This window comes from Pan troglodytes, chromosome 20 (assembly GCF_028858775.2).
Source record: "Pan troglodytes isolate AG18354 chromosome 20, NHGRI_mPanTro3-v2.0_pri, whole genome shotgun sequence".
Taxonomy (NCBI): Eukaryota; Metazoa; Chordata; class Mammalia; order Primates; family Hominidae; genus Pan; species Pan troglodytes.
The window spans coordinates 19,822,285-19,847,295 of NC_072418.2; the positions used below are offsets into that span (position 1 = coordinate 19,822,285).

At 51.0% G+C, this 25,011-nt stretch overlaps 1 protein-coding gene across 4 annotated transcripts in view; it reads left to right on the forward strand.

The window, feature by feature from the left end:
- Positions 1–25,011, forward strand: part of MYO9B (myosin IXB) — a 139,002-nt gene that overhangs the window by 88,102 nt on the left and 25,889 nt on the right. For all 4 annotated transcript variants that reach the window (XM_063801321.1, XM_054673116.2, XM_054673117.2 and 1 more), the window contains exons 11-19: positions 4,063–4,184; positions 8,438–8,579; positions 8,861–9,065; positions 11,728–11,806; positions 17,003–17,116; positions 19,934–19,973; positions 20,970–21,092; positions 22,023–22,103; positions 24,042–24,152. In XM_063801321.1, coding sequence (XP_063657391.1) covers positions 4,063–4,184; positions 8,438–8,579; positions 8,861–9,065; positions 11,728–11,806; positions 17,003–17,116; positions 19,934–19,973; positions 20,970–21,092; positions 22,023–22,103; positions 24,042–24,152 — 1,017 coding nt within the window. The remainder of the gene's footprint in view (positions 1–4,062; positions 4,185–8,437; positions 8,580–8,860; positions 9,066–11,727; positions 11,807–17,002; positions 17,117–19,933; positions 19,974–20,969; positions 21,093–22,022; positions 22,104–24,041; positions 24,153–25,011) is intronic.

Below are 25,011 nucleotides of genomic sequence, written 5' to 3' on the forward strand. Positions count from 1 at the left end.
AGTAGACACTTGGGTTGCTTCCAGCTTTTGGCTATTGTGCATAATGCTTCTTTGAACATGGGTGTGCAAATATCTCTTCGAGACGCTGCTTTCAATTCTTTCGGGTATATACCCAGAAGTGGACTTGCTGGATCGTATGGTAATTCTGTTTTTAACTTTTTTGAAGAACCACCATACTGTTTTCCATAACAGCTGCAGCATTTTATAAGGAAATATCATGTTGTTGCACACCCAGCCCAAAGGGAAAATAGCATGAGCTAGAACCGGAATCTCCCTAGAGGCCCAGATCATTGGTGAACTTGCCCCAGAATTTTTCTCAGTCAAAAGGAAAATTTAAGAAAACCCACCCAGCCCAGGATGAGGCAAATGTCAGGGATGTTTTGAGCCACAGTTCATGTGGGGGCTTCTGTGTCCAAACAGAAAATCTTTTTGTTAGGTGAGAAACAGGGTTGCCTTTTAAGGATTTGCTTAGCTCAAGGACATTGATAACCTATCTGACGTGTCTTTTTTTTTTTTTGAGATGGAGTCTGGCTCTGTTGCCCAGGCTGGAGTGCAGTGGCACGATCTCGGCTCACTGCAACCTCTGCCTCCCTGGTTCAAGTGATTCTCTTGCCTCAGCCTCCCGAGTAGCTGGGACTACAGGTGCATGCCACCATGCCCAGCTAATTTTTTGTATTTTTAGTAGAGATAGGGTTTCACCATGCTGGCCAGGCTGGTCTCAAACTCCTGATCTCAGGCAATCAGCCCACCTTAGCCTCCCAAAGTGCTGGGATTACAGGCGTGAGCCACCGCGCCTGGCCCTGATGTGTCTTTTTGCAGCTAAATAGTCAACCATCCTTATTCATGTCTTCTCCTTCACGTTGATGATTCTGATGGGAAAATGAAACTGACAGGCTTATGTAAATATCCAGCTGATTTTCCTATTAAGCTTTTTGGCAGTGAAGCATTGGGAGTGTAGCTGGTCAGAATTAAGTTGTGCAGGAAGGGTGTGACATACACACTAAATTGTGAAGACTTAGCACATGAGAAAAAAGAACATACATGGTCTCAGTAGCTTACTGCAGCCTCAAACGCTGAGGTTTAGGCGATCCTACCACCACAGCCCCCTGAGTAGCTGAGACTGTAGTTGCACACCACCACACCCAGCTAGTTTTTTGGTTTTATTTTTTGTAGAGACAGTGTCTTGCTGTGTTGCCCAGGCTGGTCCTGAACTCCTGGCCTCAAGTGATCCTCCCACGTTGGCCTCTCAGTCATTTTTATGTCAGTTACACATTAACGTGATCACATTTTAGATATACAGGGTTAAATTAAGTGTATTATTAAAGTTAATTTTGAGCCACACAGAGGCACGTATCTGTAGTCCCAGCTACTGAGGAGGCTGAGGTGGGAGGATCACTTGACCCCAAGAGGTCGAGGCTGCAATGAGCTACAATTGTGCCACTGTACTCCAGCCTGGGTGACAGACGAGACCCTGTCTCAAAAAAAAAAAAAAAAAAAGAATTAATTTCACCTTTTTTTTTTTACTTTTTACATGTGATTATTAGAAAATTTGAGGCTGGGCATGGTGGCTCATGCTAACAATACCAGTGGTTTGGGAAGCCAAGGTAAGAGGATTGCTTTAGGTCAGGAGTTCAAGGCTGCAGTGACTTATGATCACAACACTGTACTCCATCCTGGGCAACAGAGCAAGACCCCGTCTCTAAAAAAAAAAAAAATTTGAGATGGAGTTTCTGCGAAAAAAATTTTTTTATTAACCAGGCATATAGTGGCACATGCCTGTAGTCCTAGCTACTGGGGAGGTTGAGGCAGGTGGATCACTCGAGCCCAGGAGTTTGAGGCTACAGTGAGCTGTGATCGCACCACTGCACTCCAATGTAGGCAACAGTGTGAGACCCTGTCTCTTAAAAGAAAAAAAGAAAATGTGAAGATTCCTGTTGGACCACATAGCTCTGGAACAGGGGCCAGCAAACCACAGCCTGTGGGTCAAATCCAGTCCCACAAATTGTTTTTATAAATAAAGCTTTATTGGCACACAGCCTTTGGTTTGCATTATCATCTGTGGCTGTTTTCACATCACGACTGTTAGTTGCAACAGACATTGTCTGGTTCATAAGGTGCTATCTGGCCCATTACAGAGAAAGTTTGCCAACCTCTAAATGATTTTAAGTGTGATTTTTTTTTTCTTGAGGCAGAGTCTTGCCCTATCATTCAGGCCGGAGTGCAATGGTGCAATCTCGGTTCACTGCAACCTCCACCTCCCAGGTTCTAGTGATTCTCCTGTCGCAGCCTCCCCAGTAGCTGGGGTCACAGGTGTGTGCCACCAGGCCCGGCTAATTTTTGTATTTTTAGTAGAGACAGGGTTTCACCATGTTGGCCAGGTTGGTCTTGAACTCCTGACTTCAGGTGATCTGCCCACCTCAGCCTCTCAAAGTGCTGGGATTACAGGCGTGAGCCACCACGCCCAGCCCTTGTGTGATATTTAAAGTGCCATGCTGTGATCAGTATTTGAGAATGTGCATTCTTGTTTCCTGTTTACATTCATTCATTTATCTAGTAAGTTTATGTAACTATTAATGTATTCATATTGATTTACTCATATGCATTTTGTTACTGATATATTTATGTATTTTTTTTCACTTTGAAGTTCAGGGGTACATGTGCAGATTTGTTACATAGGTAAACTTGTGTCATGGGGGTTTGTTGTACAGATTATTTCATCACCCAGGTATTAAACCTAGTACTGATTAGTTATTTTTCCTGATCCACTCACTCCTCCCACCCTCCACCCTCCAATAGGCCCAGTGTGTGTTGTTCCCCTCTATGTGTCCATGTGTTCTCATCATTTGGCTCCCTCTTATAAATGAGAACATGCAATATTTGGTTTTCTGTTCCTGCATTAGTATGCTAAGGGTAATGGCCTCCAGCTCCATCCATGTTCCTGCAAAGGACATGACCTCATTCCTTTTTTATGGCTGGGTAGTATTCCTTGATGTATATGCACCACATTTTCTTTATCCATTAATGGGCATTTAGATTACTTATTTGTTATTGTGAATCGTGCTGCAAAGAACACACACATGCAGATACATTTATATGTAAACATGCCTATCGATACATAAATATGTTCCTACAGTGTGGGGATCCCTTATCCAAACTGCTTGGGAGCAGAAGTGTCTCAGGTTTGGGATTTTTTTCAGATTTTTCAATATTTATATTATACTTACTGGTTGAACATCCCAAATCTGAAAATCCAAAATCTGAAATGCTTCAATGAGCATTGTCTTTGAGCATCACATAACATTGGCAGTCCAAAAGTTTTGGATTTTTTTTTTTTTTTTTGAGATGGAGTCTTGCTATATTGCCCGGGCTGGTCTCAAACTCCTGGACTCAAGCCACCCTCCAGCCTCAGTAAAGTATTTTTTACTTTTTATTTTTTGCACAGACAGGATCTTGCTATGTTATCCAGGCTGGTCTTGAACTCCTTGCCTCAAGCGATCCTACCACCTTGGCCTCTCAGTTACTTATTTATGTCAGTTACATGTTAACATGATCACATTTTGGATATATCATGTTAAATTAAGTGTATTATTAGAGCTATTTTTTTTTTTTTTTGAGACGGAGTTTCGCTCTTGTTGCCCAGGCTGGAGTAGGACCAATGGCGCAATCTTGGCTCACTGCAACCTCCACTTCCCGGGTTCAAGCGATTTTCCTGCCTCAGCCTCCTGAGTAGCTGGGATTACAGGCTTGTGCAACCACGCCTGGCTAATTTTGTATCTTTAGTAGAGATGGGATTTTGCTATGTTGGTCAGGCTGGTCTCAAACTCCTGACCTCAGGTGATCCGCCTGCCTTGGCCTCCCAAAGTGCTGGGATTACAGGCGTGAGCCACTGTGCCCAGCCCTATTAGAGTTAATTTTAAGCCACGCATCAGTTTAAAAAGTTTCCTATTTTGAAGCATTTCAGATTTTCGGATTAGGGATACTCGACCTGTATGCAATATATGTTATGTAGATATTACATATCTGGGAGATAAGAAACTTACCGACCCCGCGCCACCCCTGCAGGAGGAATATCAGGGCGAGGGGATCACGTGGCACAACATCGGCTACACAGACAATGTCGGCTGCATCCATCTCATCAGCAAGAAACCCACGGGCCTCTTCTACCTGCTGGACGAGGAGAGCAAGTGAGTGTCCACACCCCGTCCATCCCGGCACATCTACACATGGGCACTGGGTCAGGTTCTGCAGCCCCCAGAGCCTTACCCCAAATCCAGACTTTCCCAAGAGCTCCTTTTTATTTTTGAGACAGGGTCTCACTCTGTCACCCAGGCTGGAGTGTAGTGGTGCAATCAAAGCTCACTGCAGCCTTGACCTCCTGGGCTCAAGTGATCACCTGACGTGAGCCTCTGGAGTAGCTGGGACTACAGGGTCACACCACCATACCCGGCTAATTTTTGTATTTCTTTGTAGCAACAGGGTTTCGTCATGTTTTCCAGGCTGGTCTTGAACTCCTTAGCTCAAGGGATCCTCCCGCCTTGGCCTCCGAGAGTACTGGGATTACAGGCGTGTGCCATCACGCCAGACCTTGTGCTGAGAACTTGTGTCTGTTCATTTCACTTGACCACAAAACCCAAGCTCGTGTGTGCAAAATGCACAAACACCTCATTGTGAAAACATCAACACGTGTGATTAATTCGTGCACTTGAGGCACATCCGCCAGGAGTTTTCAGCAAAGGATTATGGGCCTATGCCTAGAAACTAGAGATTGGGGCCAGACGTGGTGGGGCATACCTGTGGCCCCAGCTACTCAGGAGGCTGAGACAGGAGGATCGCTTGAGCCTGGGAGGTTGAGGCTGCAGGGAGCTGTGATCATGTCACTGCACTCCAACCTGGGCAATGGAGCAAGAGACAGGATTGGCGAGTTGTTACAAAGGGCAGTGCAGTGTGTGGAATTGGGACCCAGATGCTGCTGGGCTCTGGTCTCACTTCTGAGCCTTCCTCCCTCATCACCACAGTCCACAGGGTGCTGTGAAGGCAGACAGGTCAATAAGGCACCTCATTCTGGGTCACCCAGTTGTAGTCACTGAAATCACGTGACACATACCGAACTACTTTCCTGTGGCTCCTCTAAGGAACCACTACAAGCCAGGTGGGCTCTTGAGCCCAGGAGATCAAGACCAGCCTGGGCAACACAGAAAGATTCCATCTCGGCCAGGCACAGTGGCTCACACCTGTAATCCCAGCACTTTGGGAGGCTGAGGCAGGCGGATCACCTGAGGTCAGGAGTTGGAGACCAGCCTGGCCAACATGGTGAAGCCCCGTCTCTACTGAAAATACAAAAATTAGCCGGGCATGGTGACAGGTGCCTGTAATCCCAGCTACTCAGGAGGCTGAGGCAGGAAAATTGCTTGAACCTGGGAGGCGGAGGTTGCAGTGAGCGGAGATCACTCCATTGCACTCCAGCCTGGGTGACAGACCAAGACTCTGTCTCAAAAAAAAAAAAAAAAAAAAAAAAGATTCCATCTCTACAAAAAAAATTTTTAACCAGCCTGGCCAACATGGCAAAACCCCATCTCTACTAACAATGCAAAAATTAGCCGGGCATGGTGGCGGGTGCCTATAATTCCAGCTACCTGGGAGGCTGAGGCAGGAGAATCGTTTGAACCCGGGAGGCGGAGTTCTTAAAACCACAGTAATCTATTCTCTTATGGTTCTGGAAGCTGGAAGTCTAAAGTCAAACTGTCAGCAGAGCTGTGCTGCCTCCAGAGGCTCCAAGGGAGGACCCTTTCTTGCCTCCTCCAGCTTCTAGGGGTCCAAGCTTTCCTTGGCTTTTGGCCACATCACTCCAGTCCCTGCCTCCCTCTTCCTCTTCACATGGACTTCTTCCCTCTGTGTCTACATCATTCATCTCAGTCCTGTCTCCTCCTCCTTTTTTTTTTTTTTTTGAGACAGGCTCTTCTTGCTCTGTTGCCCAGGCTGGAGGGTAGTGGCGCCATCTTGGCTCAAGTTAATTGGCGTCATCTCAGCTCACTGTAACCCCCACCTCCCAGGATCAAGCGATTCTCGTGTCTCAGCCTCCCGAGTAGCTGGGATCACAGGTGCCTTGCCACCATGCCCAGCTAATTTTTGTATTTTTAGTAGAGATGGGGTTTTTTCACCATGTTGGCCAGGTTGCTTAAAAATTTTTTTTGTAGAGATGGAATCTCCCTATATTGCCCAGGCTAGTCTTGAACTCCTGGGCTCAAGCAGTCCTCTCACCTTGACCTCCCAAAGTGCTGGGACCATAGGTGTGAGCCACTGCACCTGACCCTGTCTTCTCTTTTTAGAAGGACACCATCCATATGGAACTAGGTCCCACGCTAATGACCTCATCTTAACTAATTACATCTCCAAAGACCCTATTTTCCAAATAAGGTCACATTCAAAAGTTGGTGGTGTGGGGTTAAGATATGGACATATTGTCTTATCAGCAACTCTATCAGACCCATCCCTTGCCAGTGACATCTCCAAGGGGCTGGCCAGAGTCTCAAATGAATCAGGCACATCCCCTGCCTCAAACCTAGTCCCTGTCCAGGTCAGGGAGACAGACACATCCCTCTGAGGCTGGGGTCCAGGTAGAGAATGTTCAGATAAGAGCATTTGTGCCAGGTGCGGTGGCTCCCACCTGTAATTCCAACACTTCGGGAGGCCGAGGTGGAGGATCATTTGAGACCAGGAGTTAAAGACCAGCCTGGGCACCATAGTGAGACCCCATCTCTACAAAAAAAAAAAAAAACTAGCTGGGCACAGTGGCATGCACCTATAGTCCCAGCTACTCAGGAGGCTGAGGCAGGAGGATAACTTGAGCCCAGAGAGTCAAGGCTACAGTGAGTTGTGATTGTACCATTGCGTTCTAGCCTGGGCAACAGAGCAAGACCCCAACTCTAAAAATTAAAAAAAAAAAAAAAAAAAAGTAGAGACGGCAGTAGGAGGAGCTACGTCATCACAACCAGGAAACTCCCAGGGTCAGATCAGGGGAAGCCCGTGAGGCAAGGCCTGGCCCAGCAGGCTCGAGTCTCTTTAAAATCTTGCTATTTTTGCTCATCATGGAATTTTATTTTTCTTTTTGCACATTGATTTAGATTTTCTGAAATACTGTGCTAAAATATTACCTATCTCAATGACTGAGGGTTTTGGGGGACACTCAAGGCAGATGCCTCACACTCCATACCTTCTTTACAGTCCTGGAAATGATATGTTTCATAGCTATAGACTCTCCCCTCCTTGGCCCTGTTAACGCGGAGCCCCCGATGTTGGGATCTGGGCATGCGTTCCGCTGCCTGTATTTTCAAAAGTGGGGCCGGGCTCAGGCAGCATTTGCCAAACCAACAACATCATTTCCCTCCTGGGAGGCAGACTCAGTCAGGTACAAGGAGTCCCTTATTCTGCCCCCACAATCTCCCCCTCCCCGGAGCACAACAGAGCCCTGCTTCATCCTCCTCTCCTAGCCTCTTCTTCCAACTGTGGAGCAGGAGAAGGACCCCTTGTCCAAGGTATGGCATTCAGGTACAAATGGCTCCAAGACCAGAAGTCACCCAGGCCCAGGATTATTCTTAGGAGCTGCCTACGATGGGTAACAGATCCAGACCTCCCAGGGGACAGACTTTGCAGACGCCACCAAGCCTGGTCAGCGACCTCTCTCCAAGCCCCCTAGAAAACAGCCATGTGGGGTCGAAGAGAGTGAGCCACCCAGACTCAGGCACTGGGCTACTCAATGTTAATTCTGCAGCCCTGGCTGGGCGCGGTGGCTCACGCCTATAATCCTAGTCGTTTGGGAGGCTGAGGCAGGAGGATCACTTGAGGCCAGGAGTTCAAGACCAGCCTGGGTAACATAGCAAGTCCCCTTCTCTTAAGAAAAAGAAAAACATTGTACTATAGTCCCAGCTACTCAGGAAGCTGAGGCAGGAAGATCCCTTGGGCCCAGGAGGTCAAGGCCACAGTGAGCTGTGATCGTACCACTACACTACAGCCTGGGCAACAGAGTGAGACCCTGTCTCCAAAGAAAAAAATTTTTTTTGTTTTAAAAATCCTGAAGCCTTGAGAGCGTCACTTCACCCTCAGCCTCCTTGTACCAGGCTGCAGCTGTGCCAGCTGACGCAGAGAGCAGAGTCCCAGCCCTCCGCCAGCGTGTTCAGCATGAGGCAGGCAGGCGCACCCAGATAGCAGCGTCCCAGCCCTCTGCCAGCATGTTCGGCATGAGGCAGGCAGGCGCACTGTCATTCCTTCCTTTCTTCACTCCTTCACCCACCCCTCTGTGCACAGAGCCCTGTGCCACATCACTGCTCTGCCCACCCCATGCACCCACCCACCTCATGCACCAGGGGTCTGCAAGATAAAATACACAGCAGGTAAATCAGCCGCTGTTCATGCCTGCAAAGGTTCCATGTTCTGTTCCCAGCTTCCCCCACGCCACGAGCCAGACCCTGCTGGCCAAGTTCAAACAGCAACATGAGGACAATAAGTACTTCCTGGGCACCCCGGTCATGGAGCCAGCTTTCATCATCCAGCACTTCGCAGGGAAGGTGAAATATCAGATCAAGGTAGGTGTCTGCCCATCACCACTGGTGGAAGCCTGAGGGAAGCCACAGTCAGCCCAGAAGCCCACGTGGGAGGATCCTCCTGTGGGCAGGGTTCCAGGGTGCTCAGAACCCACCGCGAATCCCTGGCTCCAATGTCCAAGGCGCCATAGTTCAAGAACTGCCATTTGCACTTAGGATGGGCCCCACCCCACCATCAGCCCTTCCTGTGCCAGCCCGGGGTCTTTGGTAGGCACCGGTGAGTGACTATCCCCGAGTGACCGCCCACATCCATCCCCCACCAGGACTTCCGGGAGAAGAACATGGACTACATGCGGCCAGACATCGTGGCCCTGCTGCGGGGCAGTGACAGCTCCTACGTGCGGGAGCTCATCGGCATGGACCCCGTGGCCGTGTTCCGCTGGGCCGTGCTCCGGGCTGCTATCCGGGCCATGGCAGTGCTTCGGGAGGCCGGACGCCTGCGGGCCGAGAGGGCCGAAAAGGCTGCAGGTGGGAGCTGGGGCGTGAACCCACACAAGCGTCACTGTCGAGAGGGGGGCACATCCTGAGTTCATCTTAAAGTGAACAGTTCAGTGGCATTTAGTACATTCATTATGTTGTGCAAACGCCACCTGTCTACCTGAAGTGTTCCTGTCACCCTGAACAGAAACTCGACCCGCGTGTGTAATTTAACCTCAGGGCATGCTATCAGCAACTCCATCAGGCCTCTCCTTTGCAAATGATGCCCCCTGATCCCACTGGCCCTGGGAGTTTGCTGATTGTGATAATGTAGCTCTTCCTAGTGTTTTGCCTCTTGTTTCTCTCTCTCTGTCTTGCTCTTTTTTTTTTTTTTTTTAAGAGACAGGATCTCTCTCTCTCTCTCTCTTGCCCAGGCTCTAGTGTAATGACGCAATCTCGGCTCACTGCAACCTCTGCCTCTTGGTTTCAAGCGATTCTCCTGCTTCACCCTCCCAAGTAGCTGGGACTACAGGCTACCGCCACCACATAGGCTAATTTTTGTATTTTTAGTAGAGACGGGGTTTCGCCCTGTTGGCCAGGCTGGTCTCGAACTCCTGACCTCAAGTGATCCGCCCGCCTCTGACTCATGAAATGCTGGGATTGCAGGTGTGAGCCACCATGCCCAGCCCCAGCCTCTTCTCTTAACTGAGCATTCTCTACTGGGAACCCAGCCTCAAAGGGACATTTCTGTTCCCCCGTCCTAGACAGAGATGGTTTGAGGCAGGGGGTGTGCCTGATCCACTCAAGACTTGGGCCAGCCCTATAGAGTTGCTGATAGAAGGATGGCAGAAAGCTATGTCCTCATTTTTCCCGGAGGCAACCTGAGGCCTGCATGGTTGAGTGGCTCACCCAGGTCTAAGGGCTCCAACCTTCCGTCCTCAGCTTCAGTTTCAGTTATCAGCTGTGGCTTCTGTCTCCGGAAGGGGCTTGATGAAAAGGAGGAAGGATAAAGCTTTCCTGAGAAATAGGAAATAGTGCTCTGTTTTGGGGATCCAAAACTTCACAGTTACCCACCCAACTTTGCCCCAAACTTGAGTGATGAGCTGCCTTTTTTTTTTTTTTTTTTTTTTTTTTTGAGACGGAGTCTTGCTCTGTCGCCCAGGCTGGAGTGCAGTGGCGCGATCTCGGCTACTGCAGGCCTCGCCTCCCGGGTTCACGCCATTCTCCTGCCTCAGCCTCCCGAGTAGCTGGGACTACAGGCACCCGCCACCATGCCTGGCTAATTGTTTTGTATTTTTTAGTAGAGATAGGGTTTCACCATGTTAGCCAGGATGGTCTCGATCTCCTGACCTCATGATCCGTCTGCCTCGGCCTCCCAGAGTGCTGGGATTACAGGCGTGAGCCACCACGCCTGGCCAATGAGCTGCTTTTTAAGATCGGTCTGCCAGGTGCAGTGGCTCACGCCTGAAATCCCAGCACTTTGGGAGGCTGACGCAGACGATCGCTTGAGGTCGGGTTCAAGAGCAGCCTGACCAACATGGTGAAAACCCATCTCTACTAAAAATGCAAATATTAGCCAGGCATGGTGGTGCATGCCTGTGGTCCCAGCTACCACAGGGAGGCTGAGGTAGGAGAATCGCTTGAACCCGGGAGGCGGAGGTTGCAGTGAGCCAAGATCATGCCAGTGCACTTCAGCCTGGATGACAGAGCAAGACTCCGTCTCAGAAAATAAATAAATAGGCCGGACACGGTGGCTCACGTCTGTAATCCCAGCACTTTGGGAGACCGAGGTGGGTGGACCACGAGGTCAGGCGGTTGAGACCAGCCTGGCCAACATAGTGAAACCCCGTCTCTAGTAAAAATACAAAAAATTAGCCAGGTGCGGTGGCAGGCGCCTGTAGTCCCAGCTACTCAGGAGGCTGAGGCAGGAGAATCACTTAAACCTGGGAGGCAGAGGTTGCAGTGAGCCAAGATCGCGCCACCGCACTCCAGCCCAGGCGACAGTGCAAGACTCTGTCTCAAAAAATAAATAATTAATTAATTAATTAATTAAAAGATGGGTCAAAGTGTCTGGGTACAATGGTGCACACCGGTAGTCCTAGCACTTTAGGAGGCCAAGACAGCTCTCTTGAGGCCAGCTATTTGAGACCAGCCTGGGCCACATAGTGAGACCCCATCTCTCCAGAAAAGTTGAAACTTAGTCATGTGTGCCAGCATGTGCCTGTAGCCCCAGCTACTTGGGAGGCTGAAGCAGGAGGATTGCTTGAGCCCAGGAGTTGGAGGTTACACGAGCTATGATCGCACCACTGCACTCGGCCTAGGCAATGCAGCAAGACCCTGTTGGTAAAAAATTTAAAAAAAAAAAAAAAAAAAGGTTGGGGGGTGTTGCAGAGACTCATGCCTATAATCCCAGGATTTTGGGAGGCCAAGGTGGGCAGATCACCTGAGGTCAGGAGTTCAAGACCAGCCTGGCCAATATGGCAAAACCCCGTCTCTACTAAAAATACAAAAATTAGCTGGGCACAGTGGCCTGTAGTCCTAGCTACTCAGGAGGTGGAGGCAGAAGTTGCAGTGGGCCGAGATCGCGCCACTGTGCTCCAGCCTGGGTGACAGAGCAAGACTCCATCTCAAATAAATAAATAAAATGGGTTAAAATAATTGCAGCCTCCATAGGAGGCCATCCCCACCACCATCCACTCTGTGTCTCCGGCAGGTATGAGCAGCCCTGGTGCCCAAAGTCACCCAGAAGAGCTGCCAAGAGGAGCCAGCACCCCTTCGGAAAAACTTTACCGGTGAGCAAGACCCTGATTTGCCCAAACTGAAATCATTAGGTGGCAGCAGCATTGTTTCAAACAACTTAGGGAATGCTACATTCTTTTTTTTTTTTTTTTTCTTTTGAGACGGAGTTTCGCTCTTGTTGCCCAGGCTGGAGTGCAATGGCGCGATCTCGACTCACCCCAACTTCCACCTCCCGGGTTCAAGCGATTCTCCTGCCTCAGCCTCCCGAGTAGCTGGGATTACAGGCATGCGCCACGATGCCTAGCTAATTTTGTTTTGTTTTGTTTTTTGTTGGTTTTTTGTTTGTTTGTTTGTTTGTTTTTAGACAGAGTCTTGCTCTGTTGCCCAGGCTGGAGTGCAGTGGCGTGATCTCGGCTCACTGCAAGCTCCGCCTCCCAGGTTCATGCCATTCTCCTTCCTCAGCCTCCGGAGTAGCTGGGACTACAGGCACCCACCACCACACCCGGCTAATTTCTTTTGTATTTTTTTTTAACTAGAGACGGGGTTTCACCATGTTGGCCAGGATGGTCTTGATCTCCTGACCTCGTGATCCACCCGCCTCAGCCTCCCAAAGTGCTGGGATTATAGGCGTGAGCCACTGCACCCGGCCTAATTTTATATTTTTAGTAGAGACGGAGTTACTCCATGTTGGTCAGGCTGGTCTTGAACTCCTGACCTTGGGTGATCCACCCGCCTCGGCCTCCCAAAGTGCTGGGATTACAGGTGTGAGCCACCAGGGAATGCTACATTCTAAACCCAGGTCGAGGTTGCTCTGAATAAGTCACTGAGCTTCCATTTGAAACAGAAAGACCCAGAACCAAGCAGCATTTGGTGGCTGCTTTTCTGGACACAGAATAGCAGGCCGTGGTGCATCATGCGCTTTAGGGAGATGGGAGGAGGCTCAGTTTACAAAGGATCCATTTTATGGCCTAGGGTGGGCACTGGGAGGTAGAGCCCAAGCATCGATGGTGGTGCGGAGAGACGGGCTTGATTGATTGGAGAGTTCTTCCCCCATCCTGCCTGGAGTGGCCCAAAAGTAGTTCTGCCAAGTTACTTCATTCACAGTCAGAAACACATACACTTTGATGTTGCACATGAGATGACACGGGGTCTTTTGTGGACCCTAGCAATGACCAAGGGCCCTGCACGCACCCAAGCATGTGCCAGCACCAGGGTAGAAAAGTGAGCAGGCTGGCCAGACGTGATGGTACATGCCTGTAATCCCAGCACTTTGGGAGACCAAGGCGGGCGGATCACTTGAGGTCGGGCGTTTGAGACCAGCCTGGCCAACATGGTGAAACCTCGTCTCTACTAAAAATACTAAAATTAGCCAGGCGTGGTGGCGAGTACCTGTAGTCCCAGCTACTCGAGAGGCTGAGGCAGGAGAATTGCTTGAACCTGGGAGATGGAAGTTGCGGTGAGCCAAGATCGCACCACTGCACTCCAGCCTGGGTGACAGAGCAAGACTCTGTCTCAAAAAAAAAAAAAAGTTTTTGAAATCACCTTTTTCACCCAAAATGGGACACAAGTAAGGAGAATGCATTCCTCTGTTGTTTTTGTTTGTTTGTTTGTTTGTTTGTCCCCCAAGTTCCCAACAGCTAGAAAGCTTCCTTCTATTTTATTGTGTGGGTTGCATTTTTGTTTTGTTTTGTTTTGCTTGAGACCAGGCTATTGTGCAGTGGTGTAATCACAGCTCTCTGCAGCCTCAACCTCCTGGGCTCAAGCAATCCCCCCACCTCAGCCTCCCAAGTAGCTGGGACAACAGGCACACGCCACCACGCCTGGCTTATTTTTTCTTTTATAAAGACAGGGTCTGATTATGTTGCCCAGGCTAATCTCAAACTCCTGGCCTCAAGCCATCTTCCCACCTCAGCCTCCCAAAGTGATGGGATTACAGGCATGAGCCACCACACCCAGTCCTCTTTTTTTTTTTTCTTGCCTCCGTTACCCCAAAGACAAAGTGACTTCTGACCTGCGGTAGCAGAAGCAGCATCCATCTCCCCAGGGCCTGGCCACAGGGCTGCAGGTCCCGCCCAAGGAGCAGTTAAGTTTATACAGATTCTCCCTTTCAGCTGCTCAATGCTAGATTTCTCATTTGACGGCTCTGAGGAGTTCGATATTAACGCTTTTGAGGACATCATTGCTTTCTATGAAAGCAAGAAGTAAGTGCAGAAAGGGCCTTTGATCCCGAGGCCAGCAAGGCACCAAGGGGAGCCATCTTCCCCAGGTGCTCAGTGCTGCGTCCAGGACACAGACAGAGAGGACTGGCCGTTCAGGGAATGCCAGGGCCTGCAAGGGCCACTCCTGCCAGATTTGCAGATTTAGCCAGGTCGGCAGGGCTGGGGGTGGGCCAAAGTCATGGGCCTCATTCCAAGCCGTGGCCGCTGCACTGACCACCCTGGGTGTGAAGGCCACTCGCATATAGAGGTGACAGGCGACCCCTCTGTTGTCTTTGCTCTGCCTCCCTGGAGGGCTGGGGAGAGCAGGTAAATGGGGCCATGGGGGCACTTGGCATGGTGCATGGAGTACAGGGGCTGGGGTCGGGTCCTTCCAGGCCACCTGCCGAGAGCTAAAACATGTGCTTTGAACGACTGCCAGCAGGATGCGGTAGCACGCACCTGCAATCCCAGCGCTTTGGGAGGCCAAAGCCGGAGGATCACTTGAGGCCAGGAGTTTGAAACCAGCCTGGGCAACATAGCAAGACCCCACGCCTACAAGAAAAAATAAATAAAATGTCTGGAATAAGGAATTCAAAAAAAAAAAAAAAAGCAGGAAAAACCAGATCCTCATTTCTAGAAGTTCTGAGTTCTGTCAAAAACATTTGTCATTTAGACATTCCTCACTAATATTTAGTTTGAAAGCATCCAGTTTTCATCTCTAAGGCATTCTAATTCATACACGGTATCAGTGCCAAAGTTTGCACCTCCAGCGTGCGTGCTCAAGCCTAAGCCCACAGCCATCAAACAAAATGAAGCGAGTAAGGTTGAGTGCTTTGAGGGTAATTATCCCCTTAAACTAGGGTTTCTCTGGCCGGGCGCGGTGGCTCACCCCTGTAATCCCAGCACTTGGGGGAGGCCTACGTGGGCAGGTCACTTGAGGATGGGAATTCAAGACCAGCCTGGCCAACATGGTGAAACCCTGTGTCTACTAAAAATACAAAAATTAGCCAGGCGTGGTGTGCACCTGTAATCCTAGCTACTGGGGAGGCTGAGGCAGGAGAATCACTTGAACCTGGGAGGCGGGGTTTGCAGTGAGCCGAGATCACACCACTGCACTCCAGCCTGGGCAACAGAGCAAGACTCTGTAAAAAAAAAAAAACAAAAAACTAGGGTTTCTCAACCTCAGCACTGTGCCAGATCATTCTCTGGGGGGGCACCCGTCCTGTAGACTGTAGGGTGTTGAGCAGCATCCCTGGCCTCCACCCACCAGATGCCAGGAGAGCACCCCCACCCCCAAGTCATGGCAACCACAAATGTCTGCAGACATTGGCAGATGTCCCCTGATGGGGATGGTACCGCCCCGGTTGAGAACTGCTGTGTTCAAACTGTGGCTCTTGTATTCAAATTAATTCCTCCAAAGGCCTTAATGAAGCCAACAAGGAGATTGACATCTGGCCACAAAATCATGGAGAGAGACTAATTTGCTCCTCCCACAGAGACCCTCCCTAGGGTCTTTTTTCTGAGTCGCCCCAACTGCTTTTTTTTTTTTTTTTTTTTTTTTTTTAAGACAGAGTCTCACTCTGTTGCCCAGGCTGGAGTGCAGTGGTGCGATCTCAGCTCACTACAACCTCTGCCTCCCAGGTTCAAGCGATTGTCGTGCCTCAGCCTCCGGAGTGACTGGGACTGCAGGCATGCGCCACCATGCCCAGCTAATTTTTGTGTGTTTAGTAGAGATGGGGTTTCACCATGTTGGCCAGGCTGGTCTTGAACTCCCTACCTCAGGTGATCTGCCCTGCTCAGCCTCCGAAAGTGCTGGGATTACAAGTATGAGCCACCGTGCCCAGCCTGTCATGGAATTTAAAAAATAAATAGGCTGAGCGGGGTGATGCATGTCTGTAATCCCAGCTACTCAGGAGGCTGAGGCAGGAGAATCGCTTGAACCTGGAAAGTGGAGGTTGCAGTGAGCTGAGATCGCACCACTGCACTCCAGCCTGGGCAACAGAGCAAGACACTGTTTCCAAAAAAAATAAAAATAAAAATAAAAATAAATTTAAAACTAAATAAATATCCCCAGCCAGGCGCAGTGGCTCACACCTGTAATCCCAGCACTTTGGAAGGCTGAGGTGGGCCGATCACAAGGTCAGGAGTTCAAGACCTCCCTGACCAACATGATGAAACCCCATCTCTACTAAAAATACAAAAATTAGCCGGGCATGGTGGTGCACGCCTGTAATCCTAGCTATTTAGGAGTCTGAGGCAGGAGAATTGCTTGAACCCAGGAGGCAGAGGTTGCAGTGAGCTGAGATTGCGCCATTGTACTCCAGCCTGGGCGACAGAGTGAGACTCCGTCTCAATAAATAAATAAATAAATAAATATCCCCAAAGGCTCTTAAATATGAGAACTTTTTCAGTGATCCAAATGAAAAGGATCAAATGAAGTGGAATGACCAGATGGAAATAATCTTCTTTTTTTTTTTTTTTTTTTTTTTTTGAGACAGAGTCTCGCTCTGTCTCCCAGGCTGGAGTGCAATGGATGGCACTATCTCAGCTCACTGCAACCTCTGCCTCCCGGGTTCAAGCAATTCTGCCTCAGCCTCCCACGTAGCTGGGATTACAGGTGCCCTCCACCATGCCCAGCTAACTTTTTGTATTTTTAGCAGAGATGAGTTTCGCCATGTTGGCCAGGCTGGTCTCGAACTCCTGACCTCAGGTGATCCACCCGCCTCAGCCTCTCAAAGTGCTGGGATTACAGGTGTGAGCCACTGCGCCCAGCTGGAAATGATGTATTGAAAAGGATCAATGGTCTGTGTTGCCAAGTCCAATTTGCCTCAAAGCCCTGCCCCGCTCCAGGGCTTGGGGAGGCTGGCCCAGTCCCCATTTCTGGCAAAAGAGAGAGGGGCAGCATTGAGCACAGTGTCTTTCCCCCAGCTGCATGTTTTGGCTTCAGTGGCCTGGGGATGGTCCCAATGGCGCTGGGAACCCCGAGGTGGCAGGCCTGCTTCTAACTCCATCTTCTTTCTGTCACTGCGCCCCCTCCACCCCTCCCCTCAGCGATTTGCATAACCAAATGATCAAGAGCATCAAAGGATTGCCCTGGCAGGGCGAGGACCCCCGTAGCCTTCTCCAGTCCCTCAGTCGGCTCCAGAAACCCCGCGCCTTCATCCTGTGAGTCCCCCACCAAGGCCCTGCTTACAAGTGCGACAACCGCCTCCCACTACTCCTGCGACCCCGGCGGGGCCTGCAGTCTTCCTAATTTGCATCGGCCACTAAAACCACAGTGCTGTCTCATGGCCCACCCCCAGCCATCACTAAATGCCAATCAATAACACCCCTGGCCTCTGTCTGCACTGTGGCCCAGGCACAGCCGGCTTCCCAGCACACGGGGCAGCTTCCCAGGAGCACTCCTTCTTCGAGGCATCTAATTTTCCACCCGCAAACGTGCCATCCTCCGTCTCCTCCCCGTGCCTATCTGGCTTGCAGAGCAAAGCTTGCTCCCGCCTTTGCCACTGTGAGTTTGCAGAGAAGCCATCTGCAGCAGGGCATGCGATTTCCCCGAGAGGGTGGCCCTGCTCTCTGCAGGTGGCCACATAAGCCAGTCAGGAGAGCCCAGAAGGTGCATAAACCAGTTTGGGATCCCGACTGTTAGCACACTGTGGGATTGAGTAGTCTCTGCTTTCGGCCTGCAAATGGGGTAATGACTCTCATGCTTCCATTATGCTGACCCAGCACCAGGCAGGCAGCAGCCTCAGCTGACAAGACATCCACCTGCGGTCACCACATCTCGCCTTTTAGTGGCCATTGGGGTGTGGGCTGGCTGAGAGCAAAGCTTGCACCTGCATGGGAGCCAATGAGAGCCAGTTTCTTTCTTTCTTTCTTTCTTTCTTTCTTTCTTTCTTTCGTTCCTTCTTTCTTTCTTTCTTTCTGTCTTTCTTTCTTTCGTTCTTTCATTCTTTTTTTGAGACGGAGTTTCACTCTTGTTGCCCAGGCTGGAGTGCAATGGTACGATCTCGGCTCACTGCAACCTCTGCCTCCCGGGTTCAAGCGATTCTCCCACCTCAGCCTCCTGAGTAGCTGGGATTGCTGACACCTGCCACTACTTCCAGCTAATTTTTTGTATTTTTAGTAGAGATGGGTTTTCACCATGTTGGCCAGGCTGGTCTTGAACTCTTGACCTCAGGTGATCCGTCTGTCTTGGCCTCCCAAAGTGCTGGGATTACAGGCATGATTCACCGCCCTTTTTTTTTTTTTTCTTTTTTAAGAGATGGGGGTTTCATTCTGTTGCCCAGGCTACAGTGCAGCAGTGAAACGATCACCGCTCACGGCAGGTTCGACCTTCTGGGCTCAAGCAATCCTCCTGCCTCAACCTCCAGAGTAGCTGGAACTACAGGTGCACATTACCACACCTGTCTAATTTTATTGTTTGTAGAGGTGGAATCTTGCTATATTATAGCCCAGGCTGTCAGGCTGGTCTCAAACTCCTGGGCTCAAGCGATCTTCCTGCCTCAGCCTCTCAAAGCACTGGGATTACAGGCATGAGCCACCGCACCTAGTCGGAGCCTGTTTCAAACTTCTGTTCCTTTTTTTTTGAGGCAGAGTCTCACTCTGTCGCCAGGCTGGAGTGCAGTGGCTCAATCTTGGCTCACTGCAACCTCCACCTCCCGGGTTCAAGTGATTCTCCTGCCTCAGCCTCCCAAGTAGCTGGGATTACAGGCGTGCACCACCACACCCGACTAATTTTTTTCTGTTTTTAGGAGAGATGGGGTTTCACCATGTTGGCCAGGCTAGTCTTGAACTCCTGACCTCAAATGATCCGCCCTCGGCCTCAAACTTTTGTCCTTGTTGTGCCTTATTTTACCCCACAGGGATTCAGGTGAAACTGAATGCAACCACGGATGGCTAGGCATCTCACAGATCTGCAAGTTACCATCTCCTTAGCCGGTCTTCAAAAGGCACCAGGCCTTTTGAATAAATAAATATATTTACTTATTTATTTATTTTCCCCCTTGGTCTGCAAGATTCCATAAGGTGTCTGAGAACACAGGAGCTATCCCCTTCCTTACTTCGGCCAAAAGAGCAGCTTTGGGTTTTGGGGGGGTGGTTTGAGACAGAGTCTCTCTCTGTCACCCAGGTTGGAGTGCAGTGGCACGATCTCGGCTAACTGCAACCTCCGCCTCCTGGGTTCAAGCAGTTCTCCTGCCTCAGTCTCTTGAGTAGCTGGGATTACAGGCGCCCGCCACCACACCTGGCTAATTTTTGTATTTTTAGTAGAGACAAGGTTTCACCATGTTGGCCAGGCTGGCCTTGAACTCCTGACCTCAGGTGATCCGCTCACCTCAGCCTCCCAAAGTGCTGGGATTACAGGCGTGAGCCACTACGCCTGGCCAGCTTTGGTTTTCTTCTTTCCCACCAGCATGATCCTGAAAGGAGCTCCCACCCAGGCCCCATTTTGGTTATTTTGTAGGGCAAGTCCCTGCCCTGCCAGCAGAGGGTTCCAGAAGGGCCTCTGTGGGCCTGCTTGGCATCTACCAGCACATGGCAAAGACAGCCTGGTCACCACCAGGACTGCTCAGGCTCCCTCTGCCCCACTCGGCATCCTGCTGTGATCTGGGGGATATGTCAGTTCCTCCATAGCAAGCCCCGTTGGATGCACGTCCCACCCTGTAGATTCCTAGCCGGCCCCTCCTACTTCTCAGACATCCGAATGGCCCCCAGACTAAACGCTTTACTCAGCTTTGGGGCAGCCACCAGCAGAGTCCGGGTGCCGCCATCCCAGGGAAACTGGTGTCCACAGACAGTGGCTGAGGCACGCCACGGTGTGCAGCGTGGAGAGGTGGCGGTGGCCTTGTTGCACTTGCACCTTCTCACTCTCTCCCCTCTCTCTGTGTCTCTCAGTCTAACCCGCCAGGCGTGGCTTGCTGAACTAACCCAAATCCCGACACTGTGTTCCTTTTGTTCACAAAACCATTTTTAATATTTTGACAGGAAAAGTAAAGGTATCAAACAAAAGCAGATCATTCCAAAGGTAAAAAAAAAAACACACCCCGCGCGACACGTTCCAAGATATCTTGCTTCTCTGCCCGTCTTGAGAGCTTTCACTTCTGCAACTTCATTTCCTCCTCCTTCCCACTATCTCCCCCTCCCTCCAAGAAAAAAAAAATGTTCTCGTGTTGAGATGATTTAGAGCTGTCTCTTTATGGGTTTCCCAGAAGCAGGGTCTGAGATGGGGTATTTGCACACACAGCGGCTTATGGAAGAGGGCTTACGTGAGAAGGCAGAGAGAAGGGGTGAGGGAGGAAGCCAGGGGCGTAAGCATAGCTGAAGTCTGGCCTCAGCCTGGTCCCATGGGGAGCTCTAGTGGGTTCATAGCACCACAGAGCTCAACCTGCCCCAACGTAATGGGACCCTTCCGTTTAACACCCCCATCTTCAGTCCCTGGCTACTGGGGTGCTTCCAGACAGGACAGAGAACCTCCCAAGCGCTCTGTCTCGTTTCCACATACAAGTGCAGCAATTTAGGAAATTTGCAAGAAGAGTAAGAATAGCCTTGCAGTCTAGTTAGCAGATGGGAGAGGGCTAATTCCTCTTGTCAGCTGATAGAACTGGCTGACACATGATGGTGGCCTGTCCGATGAGCTCATGCGGATGGCACAGAAAGGACCTGGCCCTTCTTGACTCAAGTAATGTAAACTGTAGGAGCTATGCAGAGGAGAGGGACGGCCAGGTTCAGTAGCACTGGCTTCCTCTCTAACCCAGAGGAAGAGGAAATGGGGCAGCCACTCAGGCTGTGAAAGAGGCTGTCATCAGCCCTCCCGGAACCAGCGCTGTGTGCAAGGTGCAAACCCACCTCATTCCACTGGGCCCGCATCAATAGTGTGGTCCTGAGACCAAACCTAAGAGCTGCTGCCCGGGCACTCGCTGCGGGGACACTGTTCTGCCCTGGCTTCGGGGACACCTGTGATGCCTCCCCGTGCCCGTGTGGGCTGTGGGAGGGCAGGCCGGACCCCATGTGTCTGTCCTAGAACCTACTGGACTCCAAGTCCCTGAAACTCATCATCAGCATGACTCTGCACGACCGCACCACCAAGTCCCTACTGCACCTGCACAAGAAGAAAAAGCCACCAAGCATCAGCGCCCAGTTCCAGGTAGGTGGAGCAGGAGAGGCAGGAGGTGGCGGTCAGCTTAGCCTCAGGCTTGTGTAGCTTCACCTGACACCGAGCACAGCCCGTCTCTAGTAAAAATACAAAAATTGGCCGGGCGCGGTGGCTCAAGCCTGTAATCCCAGCACTTTGGGAGGCCGAGGCGGGCGGATCACGAGGTCAGGAGATTGAGACCATCCTTGCTAACACGGTGAAACCCCACCTCTACTAAAAATACAAAAATTAGCCGGGCGTAGTGGTGGGTGCCTGTAGTCCCAGCTACTCGGGAGGCTGAGGCAAGAGAATGGCATGAACCCGGGAGGCGGAGCTTGCAGTGAGCCGAGATGGCGCCACTGCACTCCAGCCTGGGCGACAGAGCCAGACTCCATCTCAAAAAAAAAACAAAAACAAAACAAAAATTAGCTGGGCATGGTGGGCACCTGTAATCTCAGCTCCTTGGGAGGCTGAGGCAGGAGGATTGCTTGAACCTGGGAGGCAGAGGCTGTAGTCAGCCAAGATGACGCCATTGCACTCCAGCTTGGGCAACAAGAGCAAGACTGCGTCTCAAAAAAAAAACAAAAAACAAAAAGAAAACACTACATCCGTGGTCCCTTCCGAGGCTGACACATGTTTCAAATCTCCAGAAAGCGTTTGTCTCGTCCTCCCCAGCCCCAGCCTTCCACCTGAGGCAAAAACAAGCACTGGTGGCCCTGGGACCATGGGGACCACATAACTCCCTCGAGGGTTTCCAGGGATAGCGCAGGCTTGGGTCAGAATGTCCAGCTGGAACCTCCTGTGTCCCACCACCAGGGACCCACATCTGTGCAGACCCCATCCACCCCACACTGATGCTAGAGCGTCCCAGGTCTCCTCCCACAGAACAGCGGCTGTCAGGGTCCCTGATTCAACCCAAATGCTTTCTCTTTCCCTTAACAGACATCCCTTAACAAGCTCTTGGAGGCGCTGGGGAAGGCGGAGCCCTTCTTTATCCGCTGCATCCGTTCCAATGCCGAAAAGGTGAGTTTCTCTAAGGTGTTTGGGAGGAGAAGGCCCATGCCGGACTCTTAGGGGTGTCGGTGTCCCTGCATCCAGCCCCAGCCTCCACGCAGTATGGGGACGGTGCAGCAGTCCATCCAGAGGCAGCCGGGGATGGAGAATTAGCAGTGAGGATGGCCCAAGTGGCCATTTAAGAGCAGGGACATCATCTGGAACATGGAGAGGCCCAGAGAAGGTTTGATTAGGGAGCGACAGGTCAGGGGTGCTCTTCAGATACATCCCAAAGAGTAGCCGGTGCAAGGAGTCTACCAGAAGGCAGAGGCTGAGATTACATAGCAGAGTCTCAGAGGCACACACAGCCCGCTGCTCACATTACAAGTTTCTAGAGAGACCCTTGGAGCCCCCGTGGGACCACCAGCAGGGGCTCCAGGCTCAGCACTGGCACAGGCTTCCTTTACCCCAGAGGTCCACTCCGTCCCTGGGAGGACAGCTCGGGGACTTTGCCAGGGACTGAGCAGGGGTGTGGGCTCCCAGACAAATGTGAGCACACAGCCAGGCAGGAACCTCCCACCAACTGTACCTGGGGAGATGCTCCGTAGTGCACCTTCTCTGCTCGTGGGCTGTGCCAGCAGATGATTCTCTGTGATAAAACCCATTTTGTGCACTGGAGGGTGGCAGCATCCCTGGCCTCCACATCCACCCCCAGTCATGACAACCCTCCTCATTCTTTCCCGTTTGCCTTTGTTTGTTTTTGTTTGTTTGTTTGTTTTTGAGACAGAATCTCCCTCTGTCTGTCACCCAGGCTGGAGTACAGTGGTGCGATCTCGGCTCACTGCAGCCTCGACCTCCCAGGTTCAAGCCATCCTCCTGGCTCACCCTCCCAAATAGCTGGGATTACAGGTGCCCACCACGCCAAGCTAATTTTTGTATTTTTAGTAGAGACGGGGTTTCACCATGTTGGCCAGGCTGGTCTTGAACTCCTGACTTCAAGTGATCCACCCATTTCAGCCTCCCAAAGTGCTGGGATTACAAGCGTAAGCCACCGCGCCCAGCACCGTTTGTCTTTATAGCAACACCATGCCTTATCCCTTACTGCCCACCAGAGTGAAGTCCAGACCCCTGAGCTCCAGGCTTAAAGCCCACTGAAGCAGCTGCATTTCCAACCTCTTCTCTCCCCTGGCAGGAAGCATCTCCCTGTGTCCCCATCAGACCCTTGGCTTCTTCCTTCGCCTCTGGGCCTCCACCCAGCTGTTCTCTGCCTGTTCCCTCCTCAGGACACAGCCCAGCATCTCCTCTCTCCTGGGACACCTCCCATGGGGTGCTGGGCTTTGTCCGCCCCATCACCTGTGTGTGACTCCTGACCCCAGACCAAGCTCTCCTCTCCACCGAATCCCCAGCACTTACCCCAGTGCCTGGCAGAGAACAGGCCCGGAACACTGGGCTTTGTCCGCCCCATCACCTGTGTGTGGCTCCTGCCCCCAGACCAAGCTCTCCTCTCCACCGAATTCCCAGCACTTACCCCAGTGCCTGCCACAGAGAACAAGCCCAGAACAGATTTGCATTTGGGTTCTTTTTTTTTTCTTTTCTTTTTTCTTTCTTTTTTTTTTTTAAATAAATTTAAATGACTAGAGATGGAGTCTCACTATGTTGCCCAGGCTGGTCTCGAACTCCTGGCCTCAACTGATCCTCCCATCTTGGCCTCATTCCAGAAAGAGTGTCTGGAGCAAGGACGGACCCCTTGTCCAGGTGCTCCTGGCTGCTGTGCCGTAGAACACTCCCAGGTCGGCTAGCCAGCACCCACGTGTGCACCCTGACCATGTCTGTGTTCGGGATCCCAAGAGGCAGTGGTCGCATGGGGAAGTGCCCTCATCTCACAGTTCCCAGGCCTGAGCCACCAACAGACTTGGGCATCCTGTCAGGTCAAGGCCACCTGCCTGATCTCTCGCATTCCCATTTCAGAAAGAGCTGTGCTTTGACGACGAGCTGGTCCTGCAGCAGCTGCGCTACACCGGCATGCTGGAGACCGTGCGCATCCGGAGGTCAGGGTACAGCGCCAAGTACACGTTCCAGGTAGGCCACAAGCACATGTACCTGGACACACCTGTTTCGTGGCAAAGGCAATCACCCTCTTCCAAAGAGAGCTCCTTGCTGGAGTGTAAACCCAGCAGGTTGGCCAGGTGCAGTGGCTCACACCTGTAATCCCAGCACCTTGGGAGGCTGAGGCGGGCGGATCACCTGAGGTCAAGAGTTCAAGACCAGCCTGACCAACATGGCGAAACCCCATCTCTACTAAAAATACAAAAATTAGCCGGGTGTGGCAGCAGCTGTCTGTATTCCTAGCTACTGAGGAGGCTGAGGCAGGAGGATCCCTTGAATCCAGGAGGCGGAGGTTGCAGTGAGCCGAGATTGAGCCACTGTACTCCAGCCTGGGCAACAGAGCAAGACTCCATCTCAAAAAAAAAAAAAAGAAGAAGAAACCCCTGCCTCATACCAAGAGCTAGTACCTGTGTCACCCTGAGCCCAAAGCCAGAGGTGACAGCGCCTGGTTCCCTTTCACGCTTTCCCTTCATAGCCCCAGGGACTAGAATGTAATGTGCCTCTTTTCTCATCCACTGAATAGAAATAGTGTCTTTCTAATCCTATGCGGATAAGAAAAGCAAAATTATAAAAAATGCAGAAATGCTGGTGTATTTTACCAGTGCTTGGCCCTTAAATATTTGAAATAATAATTTACTCAAAAGAAATGTTCTGGGCGGATGTAGTGGCACACGCCTGTAATCCCAACACTTTGGGAGGCCAATGCAGGAGGATCAATTGAGCCTAGGAGTTTGAGACCAGCCTGGACAACATAGTGAGACCCCATCTCTGCAAAAAATTTAAAAATCAGCTGGGCACAGTGGCTCACACCTATAATTCCATCATTTTGGGA